Source organism: Mastigoproctus giganteus, chromosome 8 (genome assembly GCF_048544385.1).
Source record: "Mastigoproctus giganteus isolate SK-2022 chromosome 8, ASM4854438v1, whole genome shotgun sequence".
Taxonomy (NCBI): Eukaryota; Metazoa; Arthropoda; class Arachnida; order Uropygi; family Thelyphonidae; genus Mastigoproctus; species Mastigoproctus giganteus.
The window spans coordinates 229,442,794-229,466,937 of NC_143582.1; the positions used below are offsets into that span (position 1 = coordinate 229,442,794).

Below are 24,144 nucleotides of genomic sequence, written 5' to 3' on the forward strand. Positions count from 1 at the left end.
AATTTTAACTGACAAGGAAGGCTAATTTTTGATTGGACAGTGTTTATGATTTGTATTTCTAGACAATATCAGAAATGAGTTAAGTTGAGAACACAATTTGTTTTCTTTGAAAATGAATCTGTAATTATATTAGTTTTTAATAAACTTTTAAGTTCTTTTATTAACATATTTGCTGCCACCTATATCTGAGAGAGCCTATTCCGTGCCATAATCTTCAGAACTAACAACGTTCCAAAAATTCATAAATATTGGTTGAAAAGTACAAGTCTGAAATTCATTACTAAAATTAAACACTTACTTTTGGACTAAGCTGTAAATCAGAATAAAACTCAAAATTTTACCCAAAGTTTATTCTATGAACATAAACTAAACTCATCACAAGCAAAATAACAAATAAAAATGTGTACCAAGCTATAAACAAATACAAATCGTTGATGTAATATAGCCCAGAGTTCAATCGATGTGCTCACAGAATCGAACAGTTCATTTCACGTACCTTTACTTTTATACTACTTGTATACCAGCCACTTAAGAATGACTCTATACGCAGCACAGCATTCCAGGTACTGTTGAATGCTTATACATGTTAATCTACATTGATTTCTAAATAGAGGATCATAACAAAATGAAAACCTGCAGAATAAAGTTTTTATTAATTTTTTTAATGGTTAACTCAACAATTGCAGCAAACCATTCTCAGGTTTTCTGCATACTCTTTATACTAAGAATTATACTAAGGCCAAATTCTTTAATGAAATTAAAAAAAAAAATTCCAATTTTAAGGCAGTGGTTAGCACCTAGGAATTTAATTATCATACCAACACTAGTATAACAGTGAGATGGAAAAGGGATCAAATTGAGTCAAAAAGAGATAGAAATATCCATCTTAAATCAGGAGAGGTGGCAGCTATGTATGCTTCATAATTTTTTAACAATTTTCTTTTTTATGATCAAGTGCAGAAGATTAAAGAAAGGACTCACCCCTTTCTAGATCTCGCACCTGACTTCCTTTTGGTGCTCCACCAAAGACGCATGTATGTCGAATGTATGATGTACGTCCAAAGTCAGAAGCAACTTGTTGAATCTGCTGGGCAAGTTCACGGGTTGGTGCTAATACCAATACCTGGTTTAGTAAAACAGATAAGGTTAGACGCTACCATGAGAAGCACTGGATACTAACTTATATCCAATTTAATCTAATGTAAAAAGCTTTAAAAAATAAAACTTACAATTGGCCCATCTCCTTTTGCCAAAGGTGGCTGGTTATTAATATGGACAATAGCAGGTAGTATATACTAAAAAAGGAATAAAGAGTACAGTTAAATATCGAGTAATTAAAAATGAGAAAAGTTTTCATTCAAAAATAACAGATTTTCAAAATTTTTAACATTTAAATCCCATATTTTAAATTATATGAGAAGTTTCTGAAAAGTAAGGTAACACATTTTTTTCTTAATAAAGGAGAAAGAGAATGGAGATGAAATGCGGTGGACAGATAGACCCGTTAATAACGTTCAAAAAGACCGCCAGTGCAGTATTGCAGTACTGTCACCTCACAGCAGATTCCAGTTGCAAAATGGCAGCTACCATGTGAGTATGGTCCAAAACAGGTGTTCATGAAGTTATTCACTTTTTGCAAGGCAAAAGGATCTTCACAAAGTGACATTCACTGTGAAGTGGTTGCTGTGTATGGTGAAAAGGTGATGACAAAGAAGCAGGCGTGTTTTTAGTGCAATGAATTTAAAGCGGGCAGGTTTGACATTAATAAAATTAAAGATCGACATTGAGTGGGCAGGCGTTCATCGAGCAGGACAGAAGACAACATTTTGCACATTAAGGGCATCGTTATTAAAAACAGGCAAGTGAAACTGTGTGCTTAGTTTTTTTTTTTAGGAGCATTGGCAACTAAGGCCATATTGCTCCGGGGATATGCAGTGGTCATTCCCTGACCTTTCCGCATCCTCCGTATTTGGTGGTCAAGGGCTCGAACCCCGGTCTAATCAAGAAGCGTGTGCTACACACTGCTGCTCCTGCCCACCTGGCTACGGAGGCACCGAAACTGCGTGAAATTGCACAAATAATGAACGTGAGTAAGTAAACTGTTCACGAAATTGTTCATGACGTCCTTGGCTTTTGAAAAATGTGCTGCCGCTGGGTGCCCCGACAATTGTCAAAAGAGGACAAAGCAAAACGTACGGCGATGTATCTGGAAAACCTGATGTGATTGAGCAACAAAGGAGAGGATTTTCTCACTCGCATAGTCACAACAGACAAAACGTGGGATCATCACTCTACCCCGGAGAGCAAACAAGACTCATGACCTGGAAACATCCACAATCTCCTGTGTGCAAAAAATTCAGAACTATTCCCAGTGTCCGAAAAGTCATGGCCACAGTGTTCTGTGATCGCCAAGGTGTTCTGTTGGTGGATTTCTTGCCGAAGGGAAGAACAATCAATGCACAGCTTTACTGCACAACGTTGGAAAAACTGAAAGCCTACATTCGATGCAAATGAAGAGGACTCCTGACAAGGGGTGTGATTTTTTTGTGCAACAACAAAACGACAACGCAACTCCACACACTGCCCACACCACTCGTGAGTGGTTGGCTGTAATCATTGGGAAACTCTGTCACATCCTCCTTACAGCCCAGACTCAGTGCCTTCAGACTTCCATTTGTTCGGCCCTCTGAAAAAACACCTTTCAAGAAAGCATTTCACCGTGGATGAGGAAGTTCATCAGGCGGTGCGATGTTGGTTACTGCGTGTGGGCACGGACTTCTTCAGTACTGGGTATTGATAAACTGATCCATTGTTGGGACAAGTGCATCAATAAAACTGGAGACTTTGTGGAGAAGTAGTGCATGTTCACTTATTTCTTGGTGTGTAATTTCAACTTCGTATTAAACATCATTGAGTTGTTGTTGTTGTTGTTTATGGGGTTTTAAGTGCAATGGCTACTTAGGCCATATTGCACTTAAAAAAGTGGTTCATACTGCCTGTTTGGTTCATGTAGAAGCAATTAGAAATGGCTATACAATCCTATTTGTTTTAGGAAGGAGAAGAATTCTGCGATGTTTGATTTTTCGCCTATGATATGGCTAAGGGACAATGGTACCTTTAAGCTTGCTAGAGAACTGAATGACACTAGTCGAGCATTATGATACAGAGTACATTCTAGAAGTACATGTTTCACTGTAAGTGGTGTATGACAATGATTACACTGAGGAGGGTCATTCCCTGAGAGGAGGAACAAATGAGTTAAATGAGTATGACCGATTCTGGCTCTGGTTAGGATTACTTCTTCTTGTCTTTAGTAATGAGGCTAGAAGCCCATAATTTTGGTACAGGTTTAATTTGAAAAAGTTTATTATGAATTTGTGCTTGCCATTGTAGAGTCCATCGACCTTTACATATACTTCGGATCTTCATTTTATAATCTGTAAACGGTACTAAGAAATTTGTTGGGGCTGCTCTAGATGGATGTTTGGCAGCATCATCCTCAATTTCATTTCCTGGTATTCCAGTATGACCAGGTATCCAGCAGAAAATAACCTTTTGTTGGCGCTCTCTCAGACGTATCAACTCTGTTCTAATGAGCTTTAATAGAGGGTGAGTAGACGGGGAGTTGTTTTGCAAGGCTAATAAGGAACTCTGCGAGTCTGTGTAAATTAAGCTCTTTTGAATTGACATATGGAAAATACTTTCTATAGCAAGCTTTATGGCATATAATTCAGTTGTGTAACTACTGCACTCTGTTGGGAGAGCTAGAGAAATGGTAGTATCAGGGAGTACTACTGCTGCGCCTGATCTACTCTCAGACTTCGATCCATCTGTATAAATTTTAGCGAAGTCAGGATAACGTTGAGTATGCGCTATGTGTAGCTGTTGGATGTTAATATCTGATAGAGAGTGTTTACCCCACTGGTAGAAATAATTGTCACAAGATGGTGTGATGACAGACCAGGGAGGATCAGGATCTATAGGATCTCGTAAAATTTTATTGAAGTGTATATCCCAATCTTCTGCTAGCTGTTTTAGCCTAATACCAGCAGGCCGAACTGTCTGTGGTTTGTTTCTGTAGAAGGTCATAAACTGAAGGTCATGAGTGTAGAGTATTGGCCAATTAGGATGGATCATCTGGCTTTGGATCTCGGTTGCATAATTCAGCAGCAGCATCTTTCTCCTGATATTTAGGGGAGGTTCATGAGCTTCAACATACAAACTTTGCACTGGAGATGTTCTGAACGCACCTAGTGCTGTTCTGAGAGCTGAATGTTGAATAGGATTGAGGCGAGATAAAGTGCTCTCCCTAGCAGAATTGAAGACAGGGGCACCGTAGTCCAGTCGAGATCTGATTATGGATCTATATAAATGTAGCAGGCTTTGGCGATCTGCTCCCCATGTTGTGGCTGATAAGACTCTGAGAATGTTCAGTTTTTTTTTGACAAGTAGTCCGGAGACATTCAATGTGCTTTTGGAAATTTAACTTATTGTCAAAGAACAATCCTAGTAGACGAGTACAGTTAGCTATGGGAAGAGGATGGTTATTCAATTGCAGCTCAGGTTCAGGATGCATATTGCGTCTAGAGCAGAAGTGTATGGCAGTAGATTTCTGGCTGGATAGTCTATAACCATTTTGTGTCATCCATGTCAGGATGCGATTCATTGATATTTGAAGTTGGCGTTCAATGTAATGCATGTTTTGGGAATGACAGGAAATCGAGAGATCATCTGCGAAAAGGTATGAATCCACTGTTTTCGTAATGAGTTCAATTGGGATGTTCCTTTTTGATGAAAGCATTTCTGATATTTGTCTCGGCTTTGATCATAAGATCCAATGCAGATCGCTTTTTCCGGAATCCAAATTGTTCATTATTTATCAAGTTTTGAGACTCGAGGAACCAGGTGAGACGGCCATGTATCATTTTCTCAAGAGTTTTCCTGAGACAGCTGGTGAGGGATATCGGTCTGTAATTTTGAGGAACCGTATGATCTTTACCGGATTTTGCAATCGGTATTACATAAGAATGACTCCAGGAGCTGGAGAAGGTATGTTCAGAAAAAATTCGATTATAAAATATGAGCAGCGAAAAGAGTGATCTTTGATCCAGATTTCGGAGCATTACATAATATAACCCATCAGGGCCAGCAGCACTGTTTCTTGAGTTGGTAAGAGCTTGCTGTAGCTCGAACATGGTAAATGGCTGATTATAAGATAAAGCAGAATTGTCAGCGTAATTCAGTTTGGATCTCTCTGCAACGGTTTTACGTTTTTGGAATGATTGATCATAAGCATTACAAGAAGACAACAGAGAAAATACAATTCCCAGTGCATTTGATATATCTGTGGGATTAGAGAGTTCTTGTCCATTCCAGTTTAGTAGCAGGGTGGACAGAGGTGGAAATTTATTGTTTAAACATTTTATTTTTCTCCAGATTAATCTGATATCGGTATTTTTATTAACTGATGAGGCGAATTTAATCCAAGTTTCTTTTTTTGTTTTGCGTCTGATGTAGCGAGCTATAGCTCTGAGCCGTTTATAGTTAATAAGATTGGGGGTGGTAGGATTTTTGCGGAAAAGATTCCATGCTTTGTTTTTCTCTTTTTTTGCATTATTGCAATCTTCATTCCACCAGTAATTTATTTTTCGTCTATTTTTTGCTTGATATTGAGGTATGGTGACAGATGCAGCTGCCAGGATTTGACTCATGATGTGCTCAGTAACACTATCGATGGAATCGGTCTGAATGATATCGTTGTCAAATGAGATGTGCGATCTGTATTTTGCCCAGTCAGCCTTTGAAAATTTCCATTTAATTGGACTTTCTGTTGGGTAGGAACAGGATGTTTGAATTTTGCAGATTAATGGATAATGGTTGCTACTATAAGGATCATTCAGAGGTATCCAATCTATACTTGGAAAGAGGATTGGGGAACATATGTAAAGATCTATAGCAGATGTTGAGCCAGTAGGGAGATGCACATATGTAGGAGACCCAGTATTCAGTAATGTTAAATTCTGCCTATCAATCAACGTTTCGATCAGCTTACCTCGTCTGTCTGAGGTGGGGGAACCCCATAATGGGTGATGTGCATTAAAGTCTCCTAGTAAACAAAACGGTGATGGTAACTGCATAACAAGATCTTCAAGTTCCTGAATAGTATATTGATGTTTAGGCGGAAGATAAATGGAAGCCAATGTCAAAGTAATACCACTAACAACACGCGTGGCAATGGCTTCTAAGGATGTTTGTAAGGGAATACGTCTGGTGGGGATGCTTGAATCCACGAGTATCGCTACTCCGCCATGAGCGTTATTAGAGACAGTCCTGTCTTGCCTGAATACAGTGTAATTTTTGATTGAGACTGAGACCAGTGATGTCAAATTAGTTTCTTGCAAGCACATTGCAAGAGGTTTATAGTGATGAATTATTTCATGTATATCGTCTATGTTACTGCGAAGACCTCTACAGTTCCATTGTATAATATGTTCCATTATTTGGTTTTGTAAGAGGAAGATGAATCTGTCTGCTTTTTATGCGTAGGTTGTTTGTGACGGTCAGATTTAGATTTTTCTTTTCTAGGAAAATTAGGGCGTCCTGAATCATTTTTATCCTCCATATCTCCATCTGCATATAATTCAAGAAAATCTTCTTGGTTGAGCATATCATCTGTATCCATGCTTGTTGGTTGTTTCACCTCCACACTATCTTATTTATGTAATTTTTCTGCCACTGTATTGTGGGTTAGGTTTTGAGTTAGAATTGTGAGTGGCGTATTATTACTTTGGTCCACTAACTGTGATTCAGATGTAGGCTGAGTTGATAGTACTGATCGAGCCCAGTCGGCAATCGATTTATCTGGAGAGACTGACACTTCTGTCTGACATGCTACTGATTTGTAACTATGGGCAGCCGAAGCATAAATAGTTTTTGGAATACTTGATTTTACTTGTCCTCTAGCTTCTTGAAAAGATACTTTATTTTCTGTCTTGTATTTCTGTATTTTTTTTCCTAACTTCCAAAGATCACAATCTTTGGAGTAGGCTGGATGATTGCCCTTGCAATTAGGACACTGCGGAGTTTGTGCCTTGCATTCAGATTGAGTGTGAGTTTTGCAACTGCAGTTTGGACATGTTGCATCTCCACGGCATGCTGTCTGGGAGTGGCCAAATTTCTGACATTTGTAGCATCTCAGAGGGTTCGGGATATAGGGCCGAACACGACAGTTAAAATAGCCTGCTTTGACCGAGGATGGTAGATTCGGCGAACTAAAGGTTAAAATTATGCTACGGGTTGGGACTAAGGTGCCGTCTTTTCGTATCATGATTCTCTTGGCCTGAGTTACATTTTGATCTTTTAGTTCCTGAATTATTTCTTCCTCGGAAACGTTCAATAGGTCCCATTCACTGATCACTCCCTTGGAAGAATTCAGGGTGTTATGTGGAGTGACTTGAATTGGAATTCCACTTAAAGATGTAAGTTTTAACAGGAGGTCAGAGTGTCTTGGAAGAGAGGTCTCTATTAGCAAGTCACCAGATTGAAGGCGTTTCACCATTTTTGGAGATGCTGCTGCATTTACAAGGCATCGTTGTATGATGAAAGGCGAAAGCTTGCTGACAGATTGTGAAGACAGAGAATGGATGATCAGGAAAGCTGAAGCTTCCTGCTTGTTTGCATCCTTTTTTAGTCTTTTCAACAATGAGAAGTTATGATCAGTTTCGTGGTTGTCATGTTGCGAGCTCTTTGGCTCTAATCATGGGAAATCATTAGTATCCATGTTTACTCCTTTTAGCCCTGGGAGAAGGACTTTCTTCTCCCAGACTACCAGCCCCGCCACGTGGAGGCAGGAGCAGTGCCACCAGTGACCAAGCGGTTATTAAGATTAGTAGGGTGAGTTGGTATTTAATATATATACTAAAGAAGAAAGGTAGATTCCCTTTCTGGGTTCTTACGTAAGATTTTTTAAGCAAAGAACCACTTTAAGTGAACAAAACAGAAGAAAATCGCACAACAAAAATAGAACTATATCACTTTATGAATCGCAGGGAAAAATCGCTTGTCACTATTGCTTGGCACTCGGGGCCACACCATTGAGAGAAAAAATGTGTTACCTTACTTTTCGGAAACCCCTCATACATCTAAACACAAAAAAAATATCACGATTATGATTGTTCATGCCAATCCAATTAATTTGCATTAGCTAATAAAACTATTAACTGTTATTTATAGTTATTGCAAAGAACTCTCCCCATTAGACTGCTGAGATATATGAACATTATTGAAAACAATATTCAAGCTGACAGATAAATACAGGCAGTCTTAAGAAAATTATGGCAGATTATGTTCTTAAAAAAAGTGTTATATTTTGAAATTACAGAAACAACAAACTACTTTTTCACAGCAACAGTGATAGAACTGGAATTATGTTCTGATCTCTGACTTAGGTTTTGGGAGGACAAACTTTCAGGCCATCTCCACTCAGTGTGAGGGAACAGCCATGCTGTTCGAGGCATGGGAACATACAATACAGTGTAACTTGCCTCTTATTTCAACTTTTGCAGGTCAGCAATGAACTTTAGTTGTAACTGTGTACACATTTGTTGCAGAATAAACTGTGATACTGGAAAAAAATATATATATATTTGATAAAATTCTGGCAAAGTTATTTTCCATGGAAAAATGTGTAGAATACATTTTAAGATAAAACTAATTGAGAAGGAAAAGCAATTGCTAAATGTGGAGTTATACTGCATAAAGCTCATATTCAAAACAACTTTAAACTGCACTTATTTCATTATCCTATCATTTTGATTTTACAATCATTAGTATTATTAGTTTATGGAGATAAGAAGTAAGCACACAATAAATTTTCAATTTCTTCTCTTCAGCATAATTTGTATATGAAAAGAATTCTGTTATAAACAATATACTTCCTGATTTTCTTAGATCTTCTTAAAGAATACTTTCACTGCATATTTTAAAATTTATTCATGAACACCAATGCCTCAGTAGCAGAGTGGCCATGAGCGGGAATGCAGGTGCACACACTCTTTGAGTAGACCGGGGTTCAAGCCCCTGACTGCTAAATATGGTCGATCTGCCAACCCACACTGGACCAGCATGGCAATTTATGGTTCATTTCCCTCAACATGAATTGTTGAGGAGGCTTCCATCCTGTAGTGGGTTGATATGGTTGCAGTTTACCTTTTTACCACATGAGCAAATAATAATTACAGCTGAAACAGGTTACAAAAAGGAACATGAATAGGAAGGAAAGAACAGCGGTATAGATTTATTATTAGCAAATCCAAAATGATAACTCTTTCCATGCACTGCCAAACAAAGGGAGTAGTCAGGAAATACCAATGAATTGCATCTCTGTTACTTTTCTCTAGTATAAATTCTATACAATGGAACCAACAGAAAATTCTAAATAGGAAGCATTCAAGAAAGTAAATAATTGAAACTATGTGGGCTTTTTGTCCTAAGAAATACCATTTCTTAGGCTTAAATGGATGTCAGATGAACTAATGAGACTTGTGCAGAGAAGAAAAATGTATGGGATAAGACTATAGCAGATATAAGATCGTCTTTAATCAAGTCACAAAGGAGGTTAGGCAAGCGAAGGCAGATTAAGAGAAATCTTTGGAAAAGGATGCAAACACGAACAGCAAAGACTTCTTTACTTATGTAAACTCTAGAACAGTGCTTCTCAACCTTTAATCATTCACGGACCACATCAAGCGTTCTTTACTTACTATTTACCACAGGGTAGGGTTTCTTTACACCTACGAAAAAACTAGTATTGGGTTGACGTTTCAAAAATCCTGTTTTTAGCCACTTATCCATTTTGTTCAGTGGAACCTATACTGAGTATAGGGCTGATATTAAATTCCAATCTCAAACAAAATCCATCACTTATTAATTAAATATAATTAAAAATATACTAAAAAACTCACCCAACATATATAATCAAATCCAATACATATTACATGCTCAAAAGCTGGTGACTGACTAGGAAAGACGAAAGCTTGTCGCCTTATCAACAGTGCACTGGCGACACATTGTCTTACATTGTAAGGGATACCTCTTGATTTGTGACAAGTGAAAAGTTGATTGCCAATTTTAATTGTATTTGTGATTATATTTTATACTTACAATAAAATTTACCTTCCCACGGACCACCTACAACTAACTCATGGACCAAAGGTGATCCGCAGACCACAGGTTGAGAAACACTGCTCTAGAGGGAAGGGGAGGATGAATCAAATTGGCCCACCTGATATCGATGGTTTGATTTTTGATGATCCTGCTGAGGTAGCTGATAAACTGAATGAGTATTTTACACCTACATTCACACAACAGGAATTCCATAGGGAAATGGATGCCAGAAGCTTATTAAACTCTAGAAGGGAGCTAAATGATTTTGTAATTGGATTGATTTACTTTTTCTAATAATTCTTTATATTATCCTTAATATTCTATAGACATTATGGGTGTATTGCATGATTGCTTGCAACTGCATTGACTCATAAATATTATTTACATATTAGTTACAGTTATTGTCGTTTTAACTTTCTTTCTTTACTTTTTTGTCAATAATTATAAATATATATATATATATATATATGATTATGCCTTTCAGTGTTCTTATAGCTCAACTATTCTTTGTCAATGACAAAGTCATACCAAAAAATTGAAGTCATACCTCAATTTGAAGCATCTCTATCACTCTTTGATATATGCAATTTTGTATCTGATTTTTCTGAAACCTTGTTTTTGATATACAAGATACATTAGCATTAGCAGAGGCATATGATGCAAGAAAGAAAGCTTATGCAGCATCAGCCAAAAAAAAAAAAAAAAAAAACGCTCCCATTTCACCCCTCCATTCGTTCCAAATACTGTCCAGCTCAGTCTTTATTTAGGCTATCAAGTTCCACAACAAAGGATTGAAGTCTGTTCCACCAACCAGCCACCCGCTGGCTAAAGGCAAACTTCCGTACATCTATCCTACATCTGTCTTTCCTCAATTTGAATTTATGCCCTCTCAGGTGATTATTCTGAGCAAGAGGAAGAATCCCATCAGCATTGAGCATGCTCAAACCATTCAAGGCTTTATATACCTCAATCAGATCACCTCCCAGGTGCCTAGTCTCCAAACACTGTAATTTGCAAAATTTAAGCCTTTCTTCGTAAGAGCAACCCTTTGTTCCATTCTCTAATCTTGTTGCCCTTCTCTGTACTGATTCCAACAGCTCTACATCCTTAAAATGAAGCCTCCAGATCTGTATACAGTACTCCAGGTGTGGCCTGACCATTGCCTTATACAATGGGATAATCACCTCCTTATCCCTGCTAGAAAAATTCCTGTATATCATTGACAAGACACCATGAGCTACTCTTGCAGACTGTTAGTTATTTTTGGTTTTTAGGAGCATTAGCAACTAAGGCCATATTGCTCTGGGAATATGCAATGGTCATTCCCTGACCTATCCGCACCCTCTGTATTTGGTGGTGATGGGCTCGAACCCCGGTCTAATCAAGAAGTGTATGTACGCACTGCTGCTCTTTCCCACCTAGCTACGGAGGTGCCGAACCACTAGGTGGCAGTGATCACAGTGTGCTGAAGTGGAATTTACTCAAAGAGGTAACTACCATCAGGGGTAAAGGGAAGGGAAGGGTTTTTGCTTTCGGAAAGGTGGCTATGGTGGTCTGAGACAGTATTTAAATTCTATACTGTGGGACCAACCGATGATGTTACCAACAGCAAATTCAAAATGGAAAGAATTCAAAGAATTTATCTTGGAAGCTACTAGGCTTTACATACCAACCAAGAAATATTGTTCAAGGTTTAGGCCTAAATGGATGTCAGATGAACTAATGAGAAGTGACAGAGAAGAAAAATGCATGGGATACGTATAAATTAATGGGTGACATGGAAGCCTATGATAGATATAAGCTGGTCTGTAACCAAGTCACAAAGGAGATTAGGCAGGCAAAGGCAGATTATGAGAAATCCTTGGCAAAGGATGCAAAGAAAAACAACAGAGTTCTTTACCTATGTAAACTCTAGAAGGAAAGGGATGAATCAGATTGGTCCACTGGATATTGATGGTTCGACTGTTGATGATCCTGCTCAGGTGGCTAACAAACTAAATGAGTATTTTGCATCTACATTCACCTATGAGGAGTTATTCAGGGAGGGGAATGCCAGAGGTGAGTTAAACTCTGGCAGTGAGCTGGATGATTTTGTAATAACTGAGAGGAAAGTGGAAGAGAAATTGCTGAAGATAAACATAAAAAATGCACCCGGGGTGAACGGGAACTAACCAGTTATATTAAAGGAGGCAGCAAAGGAAGTAAGAAAATCCTTAGCCATAATTATGAATGTGACCCCAATTCACAAAGGAGGATCAAAGTGCAACACAAGTAATTATAGACGTGTTAGTTTAACTTCTGTTCCAGGAAAATTAATGGAAGCACAGGTTAAAGAAGCACTGCAGAATCATCTAGACAAGACTTCAGTTTTAGCTTGGACACAGCATGGTTTTGTTAAGGGAATGTCTTGCCTGACCAATTTGATTGGATACTATGATGTGTCACAAAGGAACTGGATGCAGGTAATAACTTTGATATCATACATTTGGACCTTAGAAAGGCCTTTGATACTATTGCACATGGAAGACTGCTGCACAAATTGAAGTCGTGTGGCATTGGAGGCAAATTACTGCTAAGGATAAAGGGATGGTTGAGTGGGAGAAGACAGAGGGTGGTAATCAATGGACACTGTTCATCGTGGACTAACGTTATTAGTGGAGTTCCTCAAGGTTCAGTATTGGGTCCATTGTTGTTTTCTGTATTTATAAATGATATTGATGATGGTATATTAAGCTTAATGTCCAAGTTTGCAGACGATACGAAGGTTGGCAAGGTTGTTAATGACACTAATGACAGAACGCTGCTGCAACAGGATCTAGAAAAGTTGAGCAGATGGGCTGAGAGGTGGCAAATGAAGTTTAACATTGACATACGTAAAGTACTACATATGGGAAGCAGCAACCTCAGAATGCCGTATCAACTCTGTGGTACTACACTAATAGGGGTAGAGAACGAAAATGACCTGGGGGTAATTGTGCAGGCAGATATGAAGTTTTCTGAGCAATGCAGACGGTCTGCAAGGGTAGCTCATAGTGTCTTGTCAATGATATACAGGAATTTTTCTAGCAGGGATAAGGAGGTGATTATCCCCTTATATAAGGCAATGGTTAGGCCACACCTTGAGTGCTGTATACAGGTCTGGAGGCCTCATTTTAAGAAGGATGTAGAGCTGTTGGAATGAGTACAGAGAAGGGCAACAAGATTAGTGAATGGAACAAAGGGTTGCTCTTACGAAGAAAGGCTTAAATTTTGCAAATTACAGTGTCTGGAGACTAGGCACGTGCGAGATGATCTGATTGAGGTGTATAAAGCCTTGTATGGTTTGAGAATGCTCAATGCTGATGGAATTCTTCCTCTTGCTCAGAATAATCATCTGAGAGGGCATATATTCAAATTGAAAAAAGACAGATGTAGGATAGACGTGCGGAAGTTTGCCTTTAGCGAGCAGGTGGTTGGTTGGTGGAACAGACTTCTATCCTTTGTTGTGGAAGTTGATAGGCTAAATAAATTTAAGGCTGAGCTGGACAGATACATGGAATGAATGGAGGGGTGAAATGGGAGTGTTTTTTTTTTTTTTTTTTTTTTGGCTGATGCTGCATAAGGTTGCTTTCTGCATCATATGCCTCTACTTATGCTAATGCTATGCCCACATGAAAGCCAGAATAACCAGAACTCAATGGGAATCAAAAATGAAAACACTAGTATTGATTTAAAAAAGTCTTCCTCCCAGTGATATGTCATGGTGCATGTGTACGATGCGGCAAAACTGCATTTCTAAGAAGCAGAGGTAAACTGGATTCAATCCAGTGAATTCTTTTACTTCTCACCACCAGGGCATGCTGTATTGTGAATGCTCCTGCCCTACAAGTTCTGGCCCTTGACCTAGAGGTGATTAGGCATGTGGCAGTACCTACATAAGAAAGTTACTACCACAAACATCTTTAATGTAAGCCTTGATACTGATAGAGATATCATGCAAGAACGGTGTATCACAGAAGAACTGCACAAAATATGGCAGGTACAATGGGATGAAAGTACCAAAGATGGATAACCAGGCACTTTTTACCAGAGGTAAAATTGACAATCTCCAAGGCGTGTATGTGATTTTCCTTATCACAGAGCCTGGATCCTTCAAGGATAAACTGACTTCTCTAGGAATTACTGATGATACTACATGTAACTGTGGTGAAAGTGCAACATGGGAACACTATGTATCACTGCCCAGATTATGAGGACCACAGATGTCGCTTAATTTCAAAGATACTCGGTATTCACCACTCACCAAATAAATATGAATGAGACCCAAAGAGCCTGAGACTCTGGAGGGAGGGACCCAACTTAAGCACTCCTGTCTAAATAACTACCTTAACTGGATCAACCAATTCTAACATCATCAATTTTGACTGCTAACACCTAATGGTGTAGGATGCTGACACTGCCACAATGTGGGATTATATGCTGGAATAGATCTCCTGAATGAGTCACTCATGGCACCATTTGCTGACACCATACATGGTGTAGGATACACCAGGGTACCTCAACACCACGAGCTACCCTGTCTAAACAAAGGACCATTTTGACTCAACTAGAGTACTGACACCATTGGATGCGGGATGCTGTCACAGCGTGGGACATCTACCAGGATACCCTGGCAGCACTGATTTGACGGATTCACAGGGAAACTCAGAGACAGATGAACCCTGTATAAATTGGGGAACGAGATTAGCTCGGTTCAGGCGAAATTTTTCTGAAATTTTTACCATTTTATTGACTAAATTAGCATATTAATTTACTTTCTAGAATTAGTTTTATATTCCATCTCGACCAGCTGGGTCGGTGTAACTAGAAAACGGAAGCCAGCTGGAGTTGTGAACATTAAAATCACCAAGGAAAATACCTCACTGTTAGGAAAGTTGGACTGAAGAAAGTCAAGTTGCAAAGAGAGGAAGTCAAAGAGCTCCAAGTGATTAGTGGAGAGGGGAGAATGGTAGAGACAACAGATGAATTTGACACAATGAGGTAGAGAGATTTTAAGACAGAGAAGAGCAAAGAGAGGAGATTCCAAAATGCCAAGTCTCTGACAGGGAATATCAGAACGGACATATGCACAAGTACCACCTTTGAGGCGAAAGGAATCATACAGCAAATAATTTGGACATCTGAGATGAGCAGTAGTTGAATCAACTGATAACTGAGATTCTGTCAGAAAAAGTACATGGGGTTTGTTTGGCAGACTGCAAGTGAAAATGGACATCGTTGAGATTAGAATTGAGACCACGTATATTTGTGAAATGAATTAGGAAGTGCTTGGGAGGTTTAGATCTTTTCGCAGACAAGCTTGCTCTATTAGTTTGACAATTCATGGTGTATTCAATAGTAAGAAAAAGTGGGTGGGACATGCGGTATGAAGTAATGAAATTTTTCGATATGGCGTATACACGGTAAGAATATACCCAGATCCTTGACATAACGTGTCCTCAACAATGCTCCCCGCATACACACTACTCGGACTCCCTCCAGTCACTATCTGGCAGAGTAGAGGTAGCAAGATTATACACTAGCTGATCCGGAAGCCTCATAGAGAGTTACCAATAGGTTCGGTCCGGTGTACTAACTAGCGGCCGGCCTGCGAACACCGTTTTAGAGCTGTACCCTCGAAATGTCAGCAATATTGGATCTCGCCACGATGTTCATCATAACCTCAAAAGTCATCAATCATACTGCATGATGGAAGATATAGGGAAGGGTTGACAACGGTTGAAAATCGGTCAACAACTGAGTGCCAGGCACTCAGGACGAAAGGGCCGTAGTCACAAATGGTCATAACTGTAGTATCTCAAATAGAGAGCTTTATGGTAACTGAAAAAAGTTTCTAGTATCCCTGCTTTGCCTAAAACTGAGGAACTAACAAAAACGTTGTCTATTTGAGTCTTTCCAGTTATTGTGAATTGATTGGAGAATTTATTGAAGTCCTGGAGGAGAAGTGACTGGCAGGTGAAGGCCGTGTAAGACTCCGTTTGTTTGTTATTTGGTTTTTAGGAGAATTAGCAACTAAGGCCATATTGCTCCGGGAATATGTGGTGGTCATTCCCTGACCTTTCCGCATCCTCCGTATTTGGTGGTGACGAGATCGAACCCCAGTCTAATCAAGAAACGTGTGATACGCACTGCTGCTCCTTCCCACCTGGCTACGGAGGCGCCGCAAGACTCCGTGCAGGTGCCACCCCACCACCACCACTGCCTCCTCAACACTGGCTTTCTGAGTATCTCCTCACCAGCTTTGAAAATTGTTAAAAAATACATATCATCGCAAAATTTATAAATGGCCTTTATAGAATTATTAACAAACTATTTAGCAACCTTTTTGTCACCAAAAGGAGAGTTACTTAGTAAAAAGAAGTGCACTATCAGAGTGCAATAAAAAACTGTTTTTTTAATTTTGACAAAAAAAGTAAATGAGAGATTTTAATCGGAAAAATTTTCCCTTGATAAGCATCGAATAATGCATAGCTAATGTGATTTTAAAATTTTTAGCTCCATTAGTGAAGGAAATAGGGGGAGGACACGAAAATTACTCACATTTTCCTGTCTGGCACTGCCATTTTTTAATTTTAAAAATATTTAAAAATTATATTTTAAGCCTACTTGTTGAGCTCTTTCAAAGAGTGCATAATAAGCTATAGGTTGTTGACAACATTTTTGTCACCCCCACATTTTAACCCCCATTTCTCAGATAAAATTTTGTCAACAACAATCAATATGGCATTCTGTTGGCCCACATGAGGGCCAACACTTTTACATGGTGGGCCCACATGCAAAATTTCAAGTCAATACTTTGAGTGGTTCCAGAGATACAATGCAGTGACAGACGGACAGACAGACAGACAGACAGACAGACAGACAGACAGACAACCGAGTTACATTATATGGGTCCTTCGTTAGACCCCAAGCCCTAAAAAATGCACAAAATGTGACATGTTTGCAGATCTCTCTCTCTCTCTCTCTCTCTCTCTCGAACAGAGCATGATCTAGCCATGGAGGATGTCTTTGTGTGTGCTAGGTGCAGAGAATGTAAAGAAATTAGGTGCCAACTCAGTGTTCTGATGGGCGTCTGAGAGCTTGAAGAATCAGGTGGATGCCCTCGAAAGAATTAAAATGGGGGGTTCTCAGTTGCCCAGCTCAACGCCAGAGCACACTCTTATGCACCAGGCAACACAGCGGCAACCTTCAGGGGAGAATGCACTGATCCCACAAAAGCTAGTTATTGTTGGTGACCCCAATTGTCAGGGAAACGGGAAAATACTGTGCAAAAAGGATAGGTGGAATAGGACCAGGGTATGTCTGCCAGGGGCAAAAGTTGATGACGTAGAGCAGATATCTTTTAAGGCCCAAAAGGTGATATCGTTGTACACGTTGGTACTAATGACATTAAGTGTAGGAGATCTGCAGATTTACTCAGCAAGTACAAGTCAATGCGGAAAAAGAGTCGCGAGTTAGGGTTAAATTCGAAAGTGTGTGCAATCCTGCTCAGACACGATAGGAGGGAGTATATGATAAGAGCATTGTCAATCAGTTCGGCCCTGGAGAGATTGTGCAGGGCTCATGGAGTAGACTTTTCTCAGCGTGGTCTGTGCTTGTTATAGAAGGGGTGCAAGAATATTTCCTGATGCTATCGAGGCAATGTTAGGTGGGTCGGAAAAACTACTAGCTTAGGGGGGATTCACAGACTAATAGATTAACAATAGCTGCAGGCAGAGGTGGAAATGGTTGTTGCACTGCTTCTATTGGAAGGAGCAGCAGCCAGGAAAGCCAGTTGCTGGGGATTTCAGGAACTGCGGGGGTCATGAAACAAGTAAATACATGGACTGTGTTAGAGTAACTAAGAGTAAGAACAGGTGCATGTACACCAATGCTAGGGGTATAGTAAATAAATTTGATGAATTTGAAGTGCTGGTAAAGATATCCAAGGTGGATATTGTTGAGATATCAGAGACGTGGTGCCACCCAGATATAAGGGATGCAGAATTGGAATTTGGGGAGTACGTGTACAGAAACAACAGACAGGATGGGAAGGAAGGAGGGGTTGTGCTATTAGTTAAGAAACACATAAAATCTAAGGAAGTGCATCCAGTTGACATAAATGGACAGTGCAATGTTGAGGCAGTTTGGTGCAACATAAGCACTGGGAAAGCAAAAATGAGGGTAGGAGTTTATTATAGGCATAATTACAGGTAGTTTTCGACTTTAGAAGTTAATTCGTTCCTAGCGCACGCTCGTAAAACAAAAACTCGTAAATCAGGAATTTATTTCCCTATATAGACATAAGGTTAAAAATACGGGTTACGTTCTCAACAATGAAATTAGTTAGCTAATTAGTTTATGTTTAAACAATGATTGATTTTTCGAAAGAAATGAAAACGCAGCCTGTAAAGTCAAGCAAATTATAATAATAGAGAAATCATTTATGACTTACAAATGTTAAAGAATGTTTATTCTTCATCATCGACTAAATACATACTCGTTGATCACTCATTATTGGCTCAGCACTCGCTGGTTTGTTGCACAAGGAGTCGTCTTCTTCAGAAATGTTTCAAGACGTGTTTGTTTCCAAGATAATCAATCTTCTCTTTAAATTATAAATTTCATGATTGCATGCATAAGCATTTTTTAACGGCACACACAAATTGCAACTAACAAGTTTACGAAGCTTAAAATAAAAAGGAATGAAGAGAAGTTTCTGAAAATTTATTTATGTTTTTATACGATTGAAGTTTTCAGTAAAGGGAAAACACTTTTCACCATAATAATAAAAAACCACACAATTCCAGCTATCGGTATTTTTGCAAATGCAAGAAGATCGAGTTTACTACCCGTTTATAATTGCTTGCAGTAACAGAAAAGCCCAATAAACTGGAAAGTGCAAATGGTTTTTATTGTTTTATGGTCGTAGAAATGTGCTTTAGAAAAATATCACAAAGCCGTAATTGATTCTTATAACGGAACATATGATAATGATGAAATGTAGTGCATTTTAATGATTTGAATTGGTAACTAATACAATTTACAAACCGTGCACACAACCTTTTATAGGGCCTTAAGGTCACGCTCGTGACCTTAAAAATGATATTTTAGAGAGATAAATATCTTAATTATAAAGCGAAAATTTCAACTTCCTAGATCTTGAAAGGAATTAGCAAAAAACAAAGTGTTATTGGGTTCACATTGCGATATTTTAATGATGCAATGGTGTCTCTGGAACTGATTAATATCATAAAGTGGGGTACACTGTATTGTATAGCTACACACATGGTTTGGAATGCGGTATTTATGAATGTTTAACATTCATTTTTTGCAATTAATGTTCATATTTTCAATTTTGTTGATAAATTGTCAGGCAACACAGAAGCTTATGGTAGATACGAGCTAGTCTGTAATCAAGTCACAAAGGAGGTTAGGCAAGTGAAGGCAGACTATGAAAAATTTTTGGCAAAGGATGCAATGAAAAACAATAAAGACTTCTTTACTTATATAAACTCTAAAAGGAAGGAGATGAATCAGATTGGTCCACTTGATATCAATGGTTTAACTGTAGATGATCATTCTCAGATAGCTGCCAAACTAAATAAGTATTTTGCATCTACATTCACACGTGAGGAGTTATTCAAGGACAGGGCCAGATGTTTATCAAACTCTAACAGGTTGTTAAATGATTTTGTAATAACTGAGAGCAAAGTGGAGGAGAAATTGTTGAAGTTAAACATAATAGGTAAACATAATAGGTTGAAGTTAAACATAATAGGCACCTGGGTTAGATAGGATCTATCCAGTTACATTAAAGGAAGTGACAAAGGAAGTAAGAAAACCCTTAGCCATAATTATGAGAGCATCCTTGGACTCGGAGGAAGTCCCCATGGACTGGAGAAGTGCAAATGTATCTCCAATTCACAAAGGAGGGTAAAAATGTAACATGTGTAATTACAGACCTGTTATTTTGATTTCTGTTCCTGGGAAAATAATGGAGTCACTGGACAACATAGCAGTAATAATTAAGACACAGCATGGGTTTGTCAAGGGGAAGTCTTGTCTGACCAATTTCATTGGATAATATGATGTGGTCACAAAGGAACTGGATGCAAAAAATAATTTTGCATCATATACTTGGATTTCAGGAAAGCTTTTGATACTACTGTTGCACATTAAGACTACTGTACAAATTGGGGCAGTATGGCATTAAGGGCAAGCTGCTACAATGGATAAAAGGATGGGTGAGTAGGAGAAGACAGAGTGGTAATAAATGGGTACTGCTCCATATGGACTAATGTTATTAGTGGTGTCCCTCAATTTTGGTTTTTGTTTTGTTCAGCAGTTGTTGTTTTGTTTAATTATCAATGATATTGATGAAGGTATATCAAGCTTAATGTCAAAGTTTGCAGATGATACAAAGGTTCGCAGGGTTGTTAATAACAGTAATGACAGTATACTGCTGCAACAGGATCTGGAAAATTTGGGAAGATGGGCTGAGAAGCGGCAACTGAAGTTTAACATTGACAAATGCAAAGTATTCCATATATGTAAAACAGTAACTCCAAAGTTATGTACCAACTATGTGGTGTTAAACTCAGGGTAGTGGAGAATGAAAGAGACCTGGGGGTAATTGCGCAGACAGATATGAAGTTTTCTGAGCAGTGCAGACAGGTTGCCAGAGTAGGTCTTGGGGTGTTGTTAATGATATAGAGGAATTTTGCTAGCAGAGACAAGGAGGTGATTTTACCTTTATATAAGGCAATGGTCAGGCCACATCTTGAGTACTGCATACAGGTCTGGAGGCCTCATTTTAGGAAGGATGTACAGTTGCTATAACGAGGAACAAAGGGATTCTCTTACCAGGAGAGGATTAAATTCTATCAGTTGCAGCATCTGGAGACTAGGCATCTGCAAGGTGATCTGATTGAGGTGTACAAGACCATGAATGGTTTAAGCAGGCTCAATGCCAATGGGATTCTTACTCTTGCTCAGATTACTAACCTGAGGGGGCATAGATTAAAACTGAGGAAAGACAGTTGTAGAATAGATGTGTGGAAGTTTGTCTTTAGCCAGCGGGTAGTTGATTGCTGGAACAAATCTGTTGTTGTGGAAGTTGATAATTTAAATAAATTCAAGGCAGAACTAGACAAACATCTGGAATAAATGGATCAGTGAAATGGGAAAGTTTTTTTTTTTTTTTTTTTTTTTGGCGATGCTGCTGTATAAGATTGCTTTCTTACATCATGTGCCTCTACTAATGCTAATGCTAAATGAAGCACAATAATGATTCTATTTCAGGATGCAGACAACCTCCACCTGGCTGGTGAAAATTGTAAGTACCACTGGCCGCCAGGTGCCTTGTGCATGTCATTTAACATGTCCTGGGCATGTTAGTGAGTGGCCCCAGCAGGCAGAATACCCCCCCCCCCCCTAGGCCTGGAAACCTTTCCACGTGGCATCCTTATGGGCTTTACCCATGATCTTTACTTCCTCTCAGGGAATGGCCTCCTGGATCTCCCTTCCCTACCTAACCCCCTTTTCAAATCCCTAAGGTGGATGCTTCCGCCTACATCCACCTCTTCACTTCTACTTTCTCCCCCTCCAAACTCTCTTTATCCTCTCCTTTTCACTATTATAGGGATCCCTTTCCCTATATCTTTACTCCTCGACAGGTGGACCCCCAAATCCCACTTTCGCCTGGTGGCCAGCCCATCATCACTAACTCCTTCCCTGTGGGCCAGGCCAGGCTTCCTACTCCAGAGGTCCCCCTCCCCACTGCAACTCTCTCATCCTGGTAGTCACCTTCGCTAGTATCCCCCTACTGTTCTTTCCCTCTTTTATCTCCTTCTCTCACTATTTCCCCTGTCTTCCTTTCTTCATTTTTATTTTTATTTTTTCTGGGCAGTCACTGGGAAGCTCGGGCGACTCCAGGGTTCGCCATACCAGAGCCTATTTCTTCCTACTGATCTGGCCCGTCTCCCTGTGGTAAAGGATGGTAACTAGGGATAGGTGGTTTCCACATGCCCCTTGGCTAAGAGGACAGTTGAACAACATACCAACACAACTTATACTAAATACACAAATTTACAATACACAAATTTTACACAAATTTTACTAAATACACAAACTATACACAAATACACACTATCTGCCCTTTACAGAGTACTGTATACATCTAAAAGTACCAATCACCGAGTTGGGGGGAACTCCCAGTGCCACTAGTCAAACTGCATTATACCCTTCCTGTACATATTGTACTTCCTATATTCAAAATCTGCATCCTTTATGGCTAAGCAACACAACATGTCCAATATCTCTGCAATGTTGGCATTTGATGACTTAATTGGTACTTCAAAATTCATTAAATTTATTTACTTTGATCTCACATGCTTATTTTTGCCCAACCACCAAGGTGATGTCTTGCAGAGCAACGATCACTAAGATTTGATTTTTTTTTTGATTTGGTAGTTGTTGGCGCATCGGCTTCTGTGGCCATATTGCACCTCCCAAGGTTTTTGCAGTACTTTGATCCAAGCCCGAGGCGGGAATCGAACCCGCGACCTTTGGGTTGCCAGGCAGGTACTTTACCCACTCGGCTAGCCCGGTCGGCGATCACTAAGATGTTTCTATATTTATTATTATTATTTATTATTATTTTTTTTTTATGAAAACCCTAAACACAAGAGGTATTGGAACCTACAGCACTTAGTACCATGCATGGGTTGAAGGTTGAGAACATAAAAGATAATTGTTGATATTGCATTAGCATTAGCATTAGTAGAGGCATTTGATGCAAGAAAGCAGGCTTATGCAGCATCAGCCAAAAAAAAAAAAAAAACCACTTCCACTTCACCCCTCTGTTCGTTCAAAATACCTGTCCAGCTGAGCCTTAAACTTATTTAGGCTATCAACCTCCACCACAAGGGATGGAAGTCTGTTCCACCAACCAACCACCCGCTGGCTAAAGGCAAATTTCCGCACGTCTATCCTACATCTGTCTTTCCTCAATTTGAATTTATGCCCTCTCAGGTGATTTTTCTGAGCGAGAGGAAGAATCCCATCAGCATTGAGCATGTTTAAACCATTCAAGGCTTTATACACCTCTATCAGATCACCTCGCTGGTGCCTAGTCTCCAGACACTGTAATTTGCAAAACTTAAGCCTTTCTTCATAAGAGCACCCCTTTGTTCCATTCACTAATTTTGTTGCCCTTCTCTGTACTCGTTCCAGCAGCTCTACATCCTTCTTGAAATGAGGCCTCCAGACCTGTATACAGTACTCTAGGTGTGGCCTGACCATTGCCTTATACAATGGAATAATCACCTCCTTATCCCTGCTAGAAAAATTCCTGTATATCATTGACAATACTCCATGAGCTACTCTTGCAGCCCGTCTGCACTGCTCAGAGAACTTCATATCTGCCTGCACAACCACCCCCAAGTCCCTTTCATTCTCTACCACTGTCAGTGTAGTACCACAGAGTTGATACGTTGCTCTGGGGTTGCTGTTTCCCATGTGTAGTACTTTACATTTGTCAATTTTAAACTTCATTTGCCACCTCTCAGCCCATCTGCTCAATCTTTCCAGATCCTGTTGCAGAAGCATAGTGTCAGTAGTGTCCTTGACAACCCTGCCAACCTTTGTATCATCTGCAAACTTGGACATTAAGCCCGATATACCATCATCAATATCATTTATAAACACAGAAAACAATAATGGACCCAACACTGAGCCCTGAGGGACTCCACTAATAACATTAGTCCACGATGAGCAGTGTCCATTGATTACCACTCTCTGTCTTCTCCCCCTCAACCACCCCTTTATCCATAGCAGCAATTTGCCTCCAATGTCACACTGCTCCAATTTGTGTAGCAGTCTTCCATGTGCAACAGTATCAAAAGCCTTTCTAAGATCCAAGTATATAATATCAAAGTTATTCCCTGCATCCAGTTCTTT

At 39.4% G+C, this 24,144-nt stretch overlaps 1 protein-coding gene across 2 annotated transcripts in view; it reads right to left on the reverse strand.

Moving 5' to 3' along the window:
• LOC150082405 (uncharacterized) overlaps positions 1 to 24,144 on the reverse strand; it is a 267,788-nt gene that overhangs the window by 144,766 nt on the left and 98,878 nt on the right. For both annotated transcript variants that reach the window (XM_090379267.1, XM_090379266.1), the window contains exons 5-6: positions 1,230 to 1,295; positions 982 to 1,123 (exon numbers count right to left, since the gene is read on the reverse strand). In XM_090379267.1, coding sequence (XP_090235393.1) covers positions 982 to 1,123; positions 1,230 to 1,295 — 208 coding nt within the window. The remainder of the gene's footprint in view (positions 1 to 981; positions 1,124 to 1,229; positions 1,296 to 24,144) is intronic.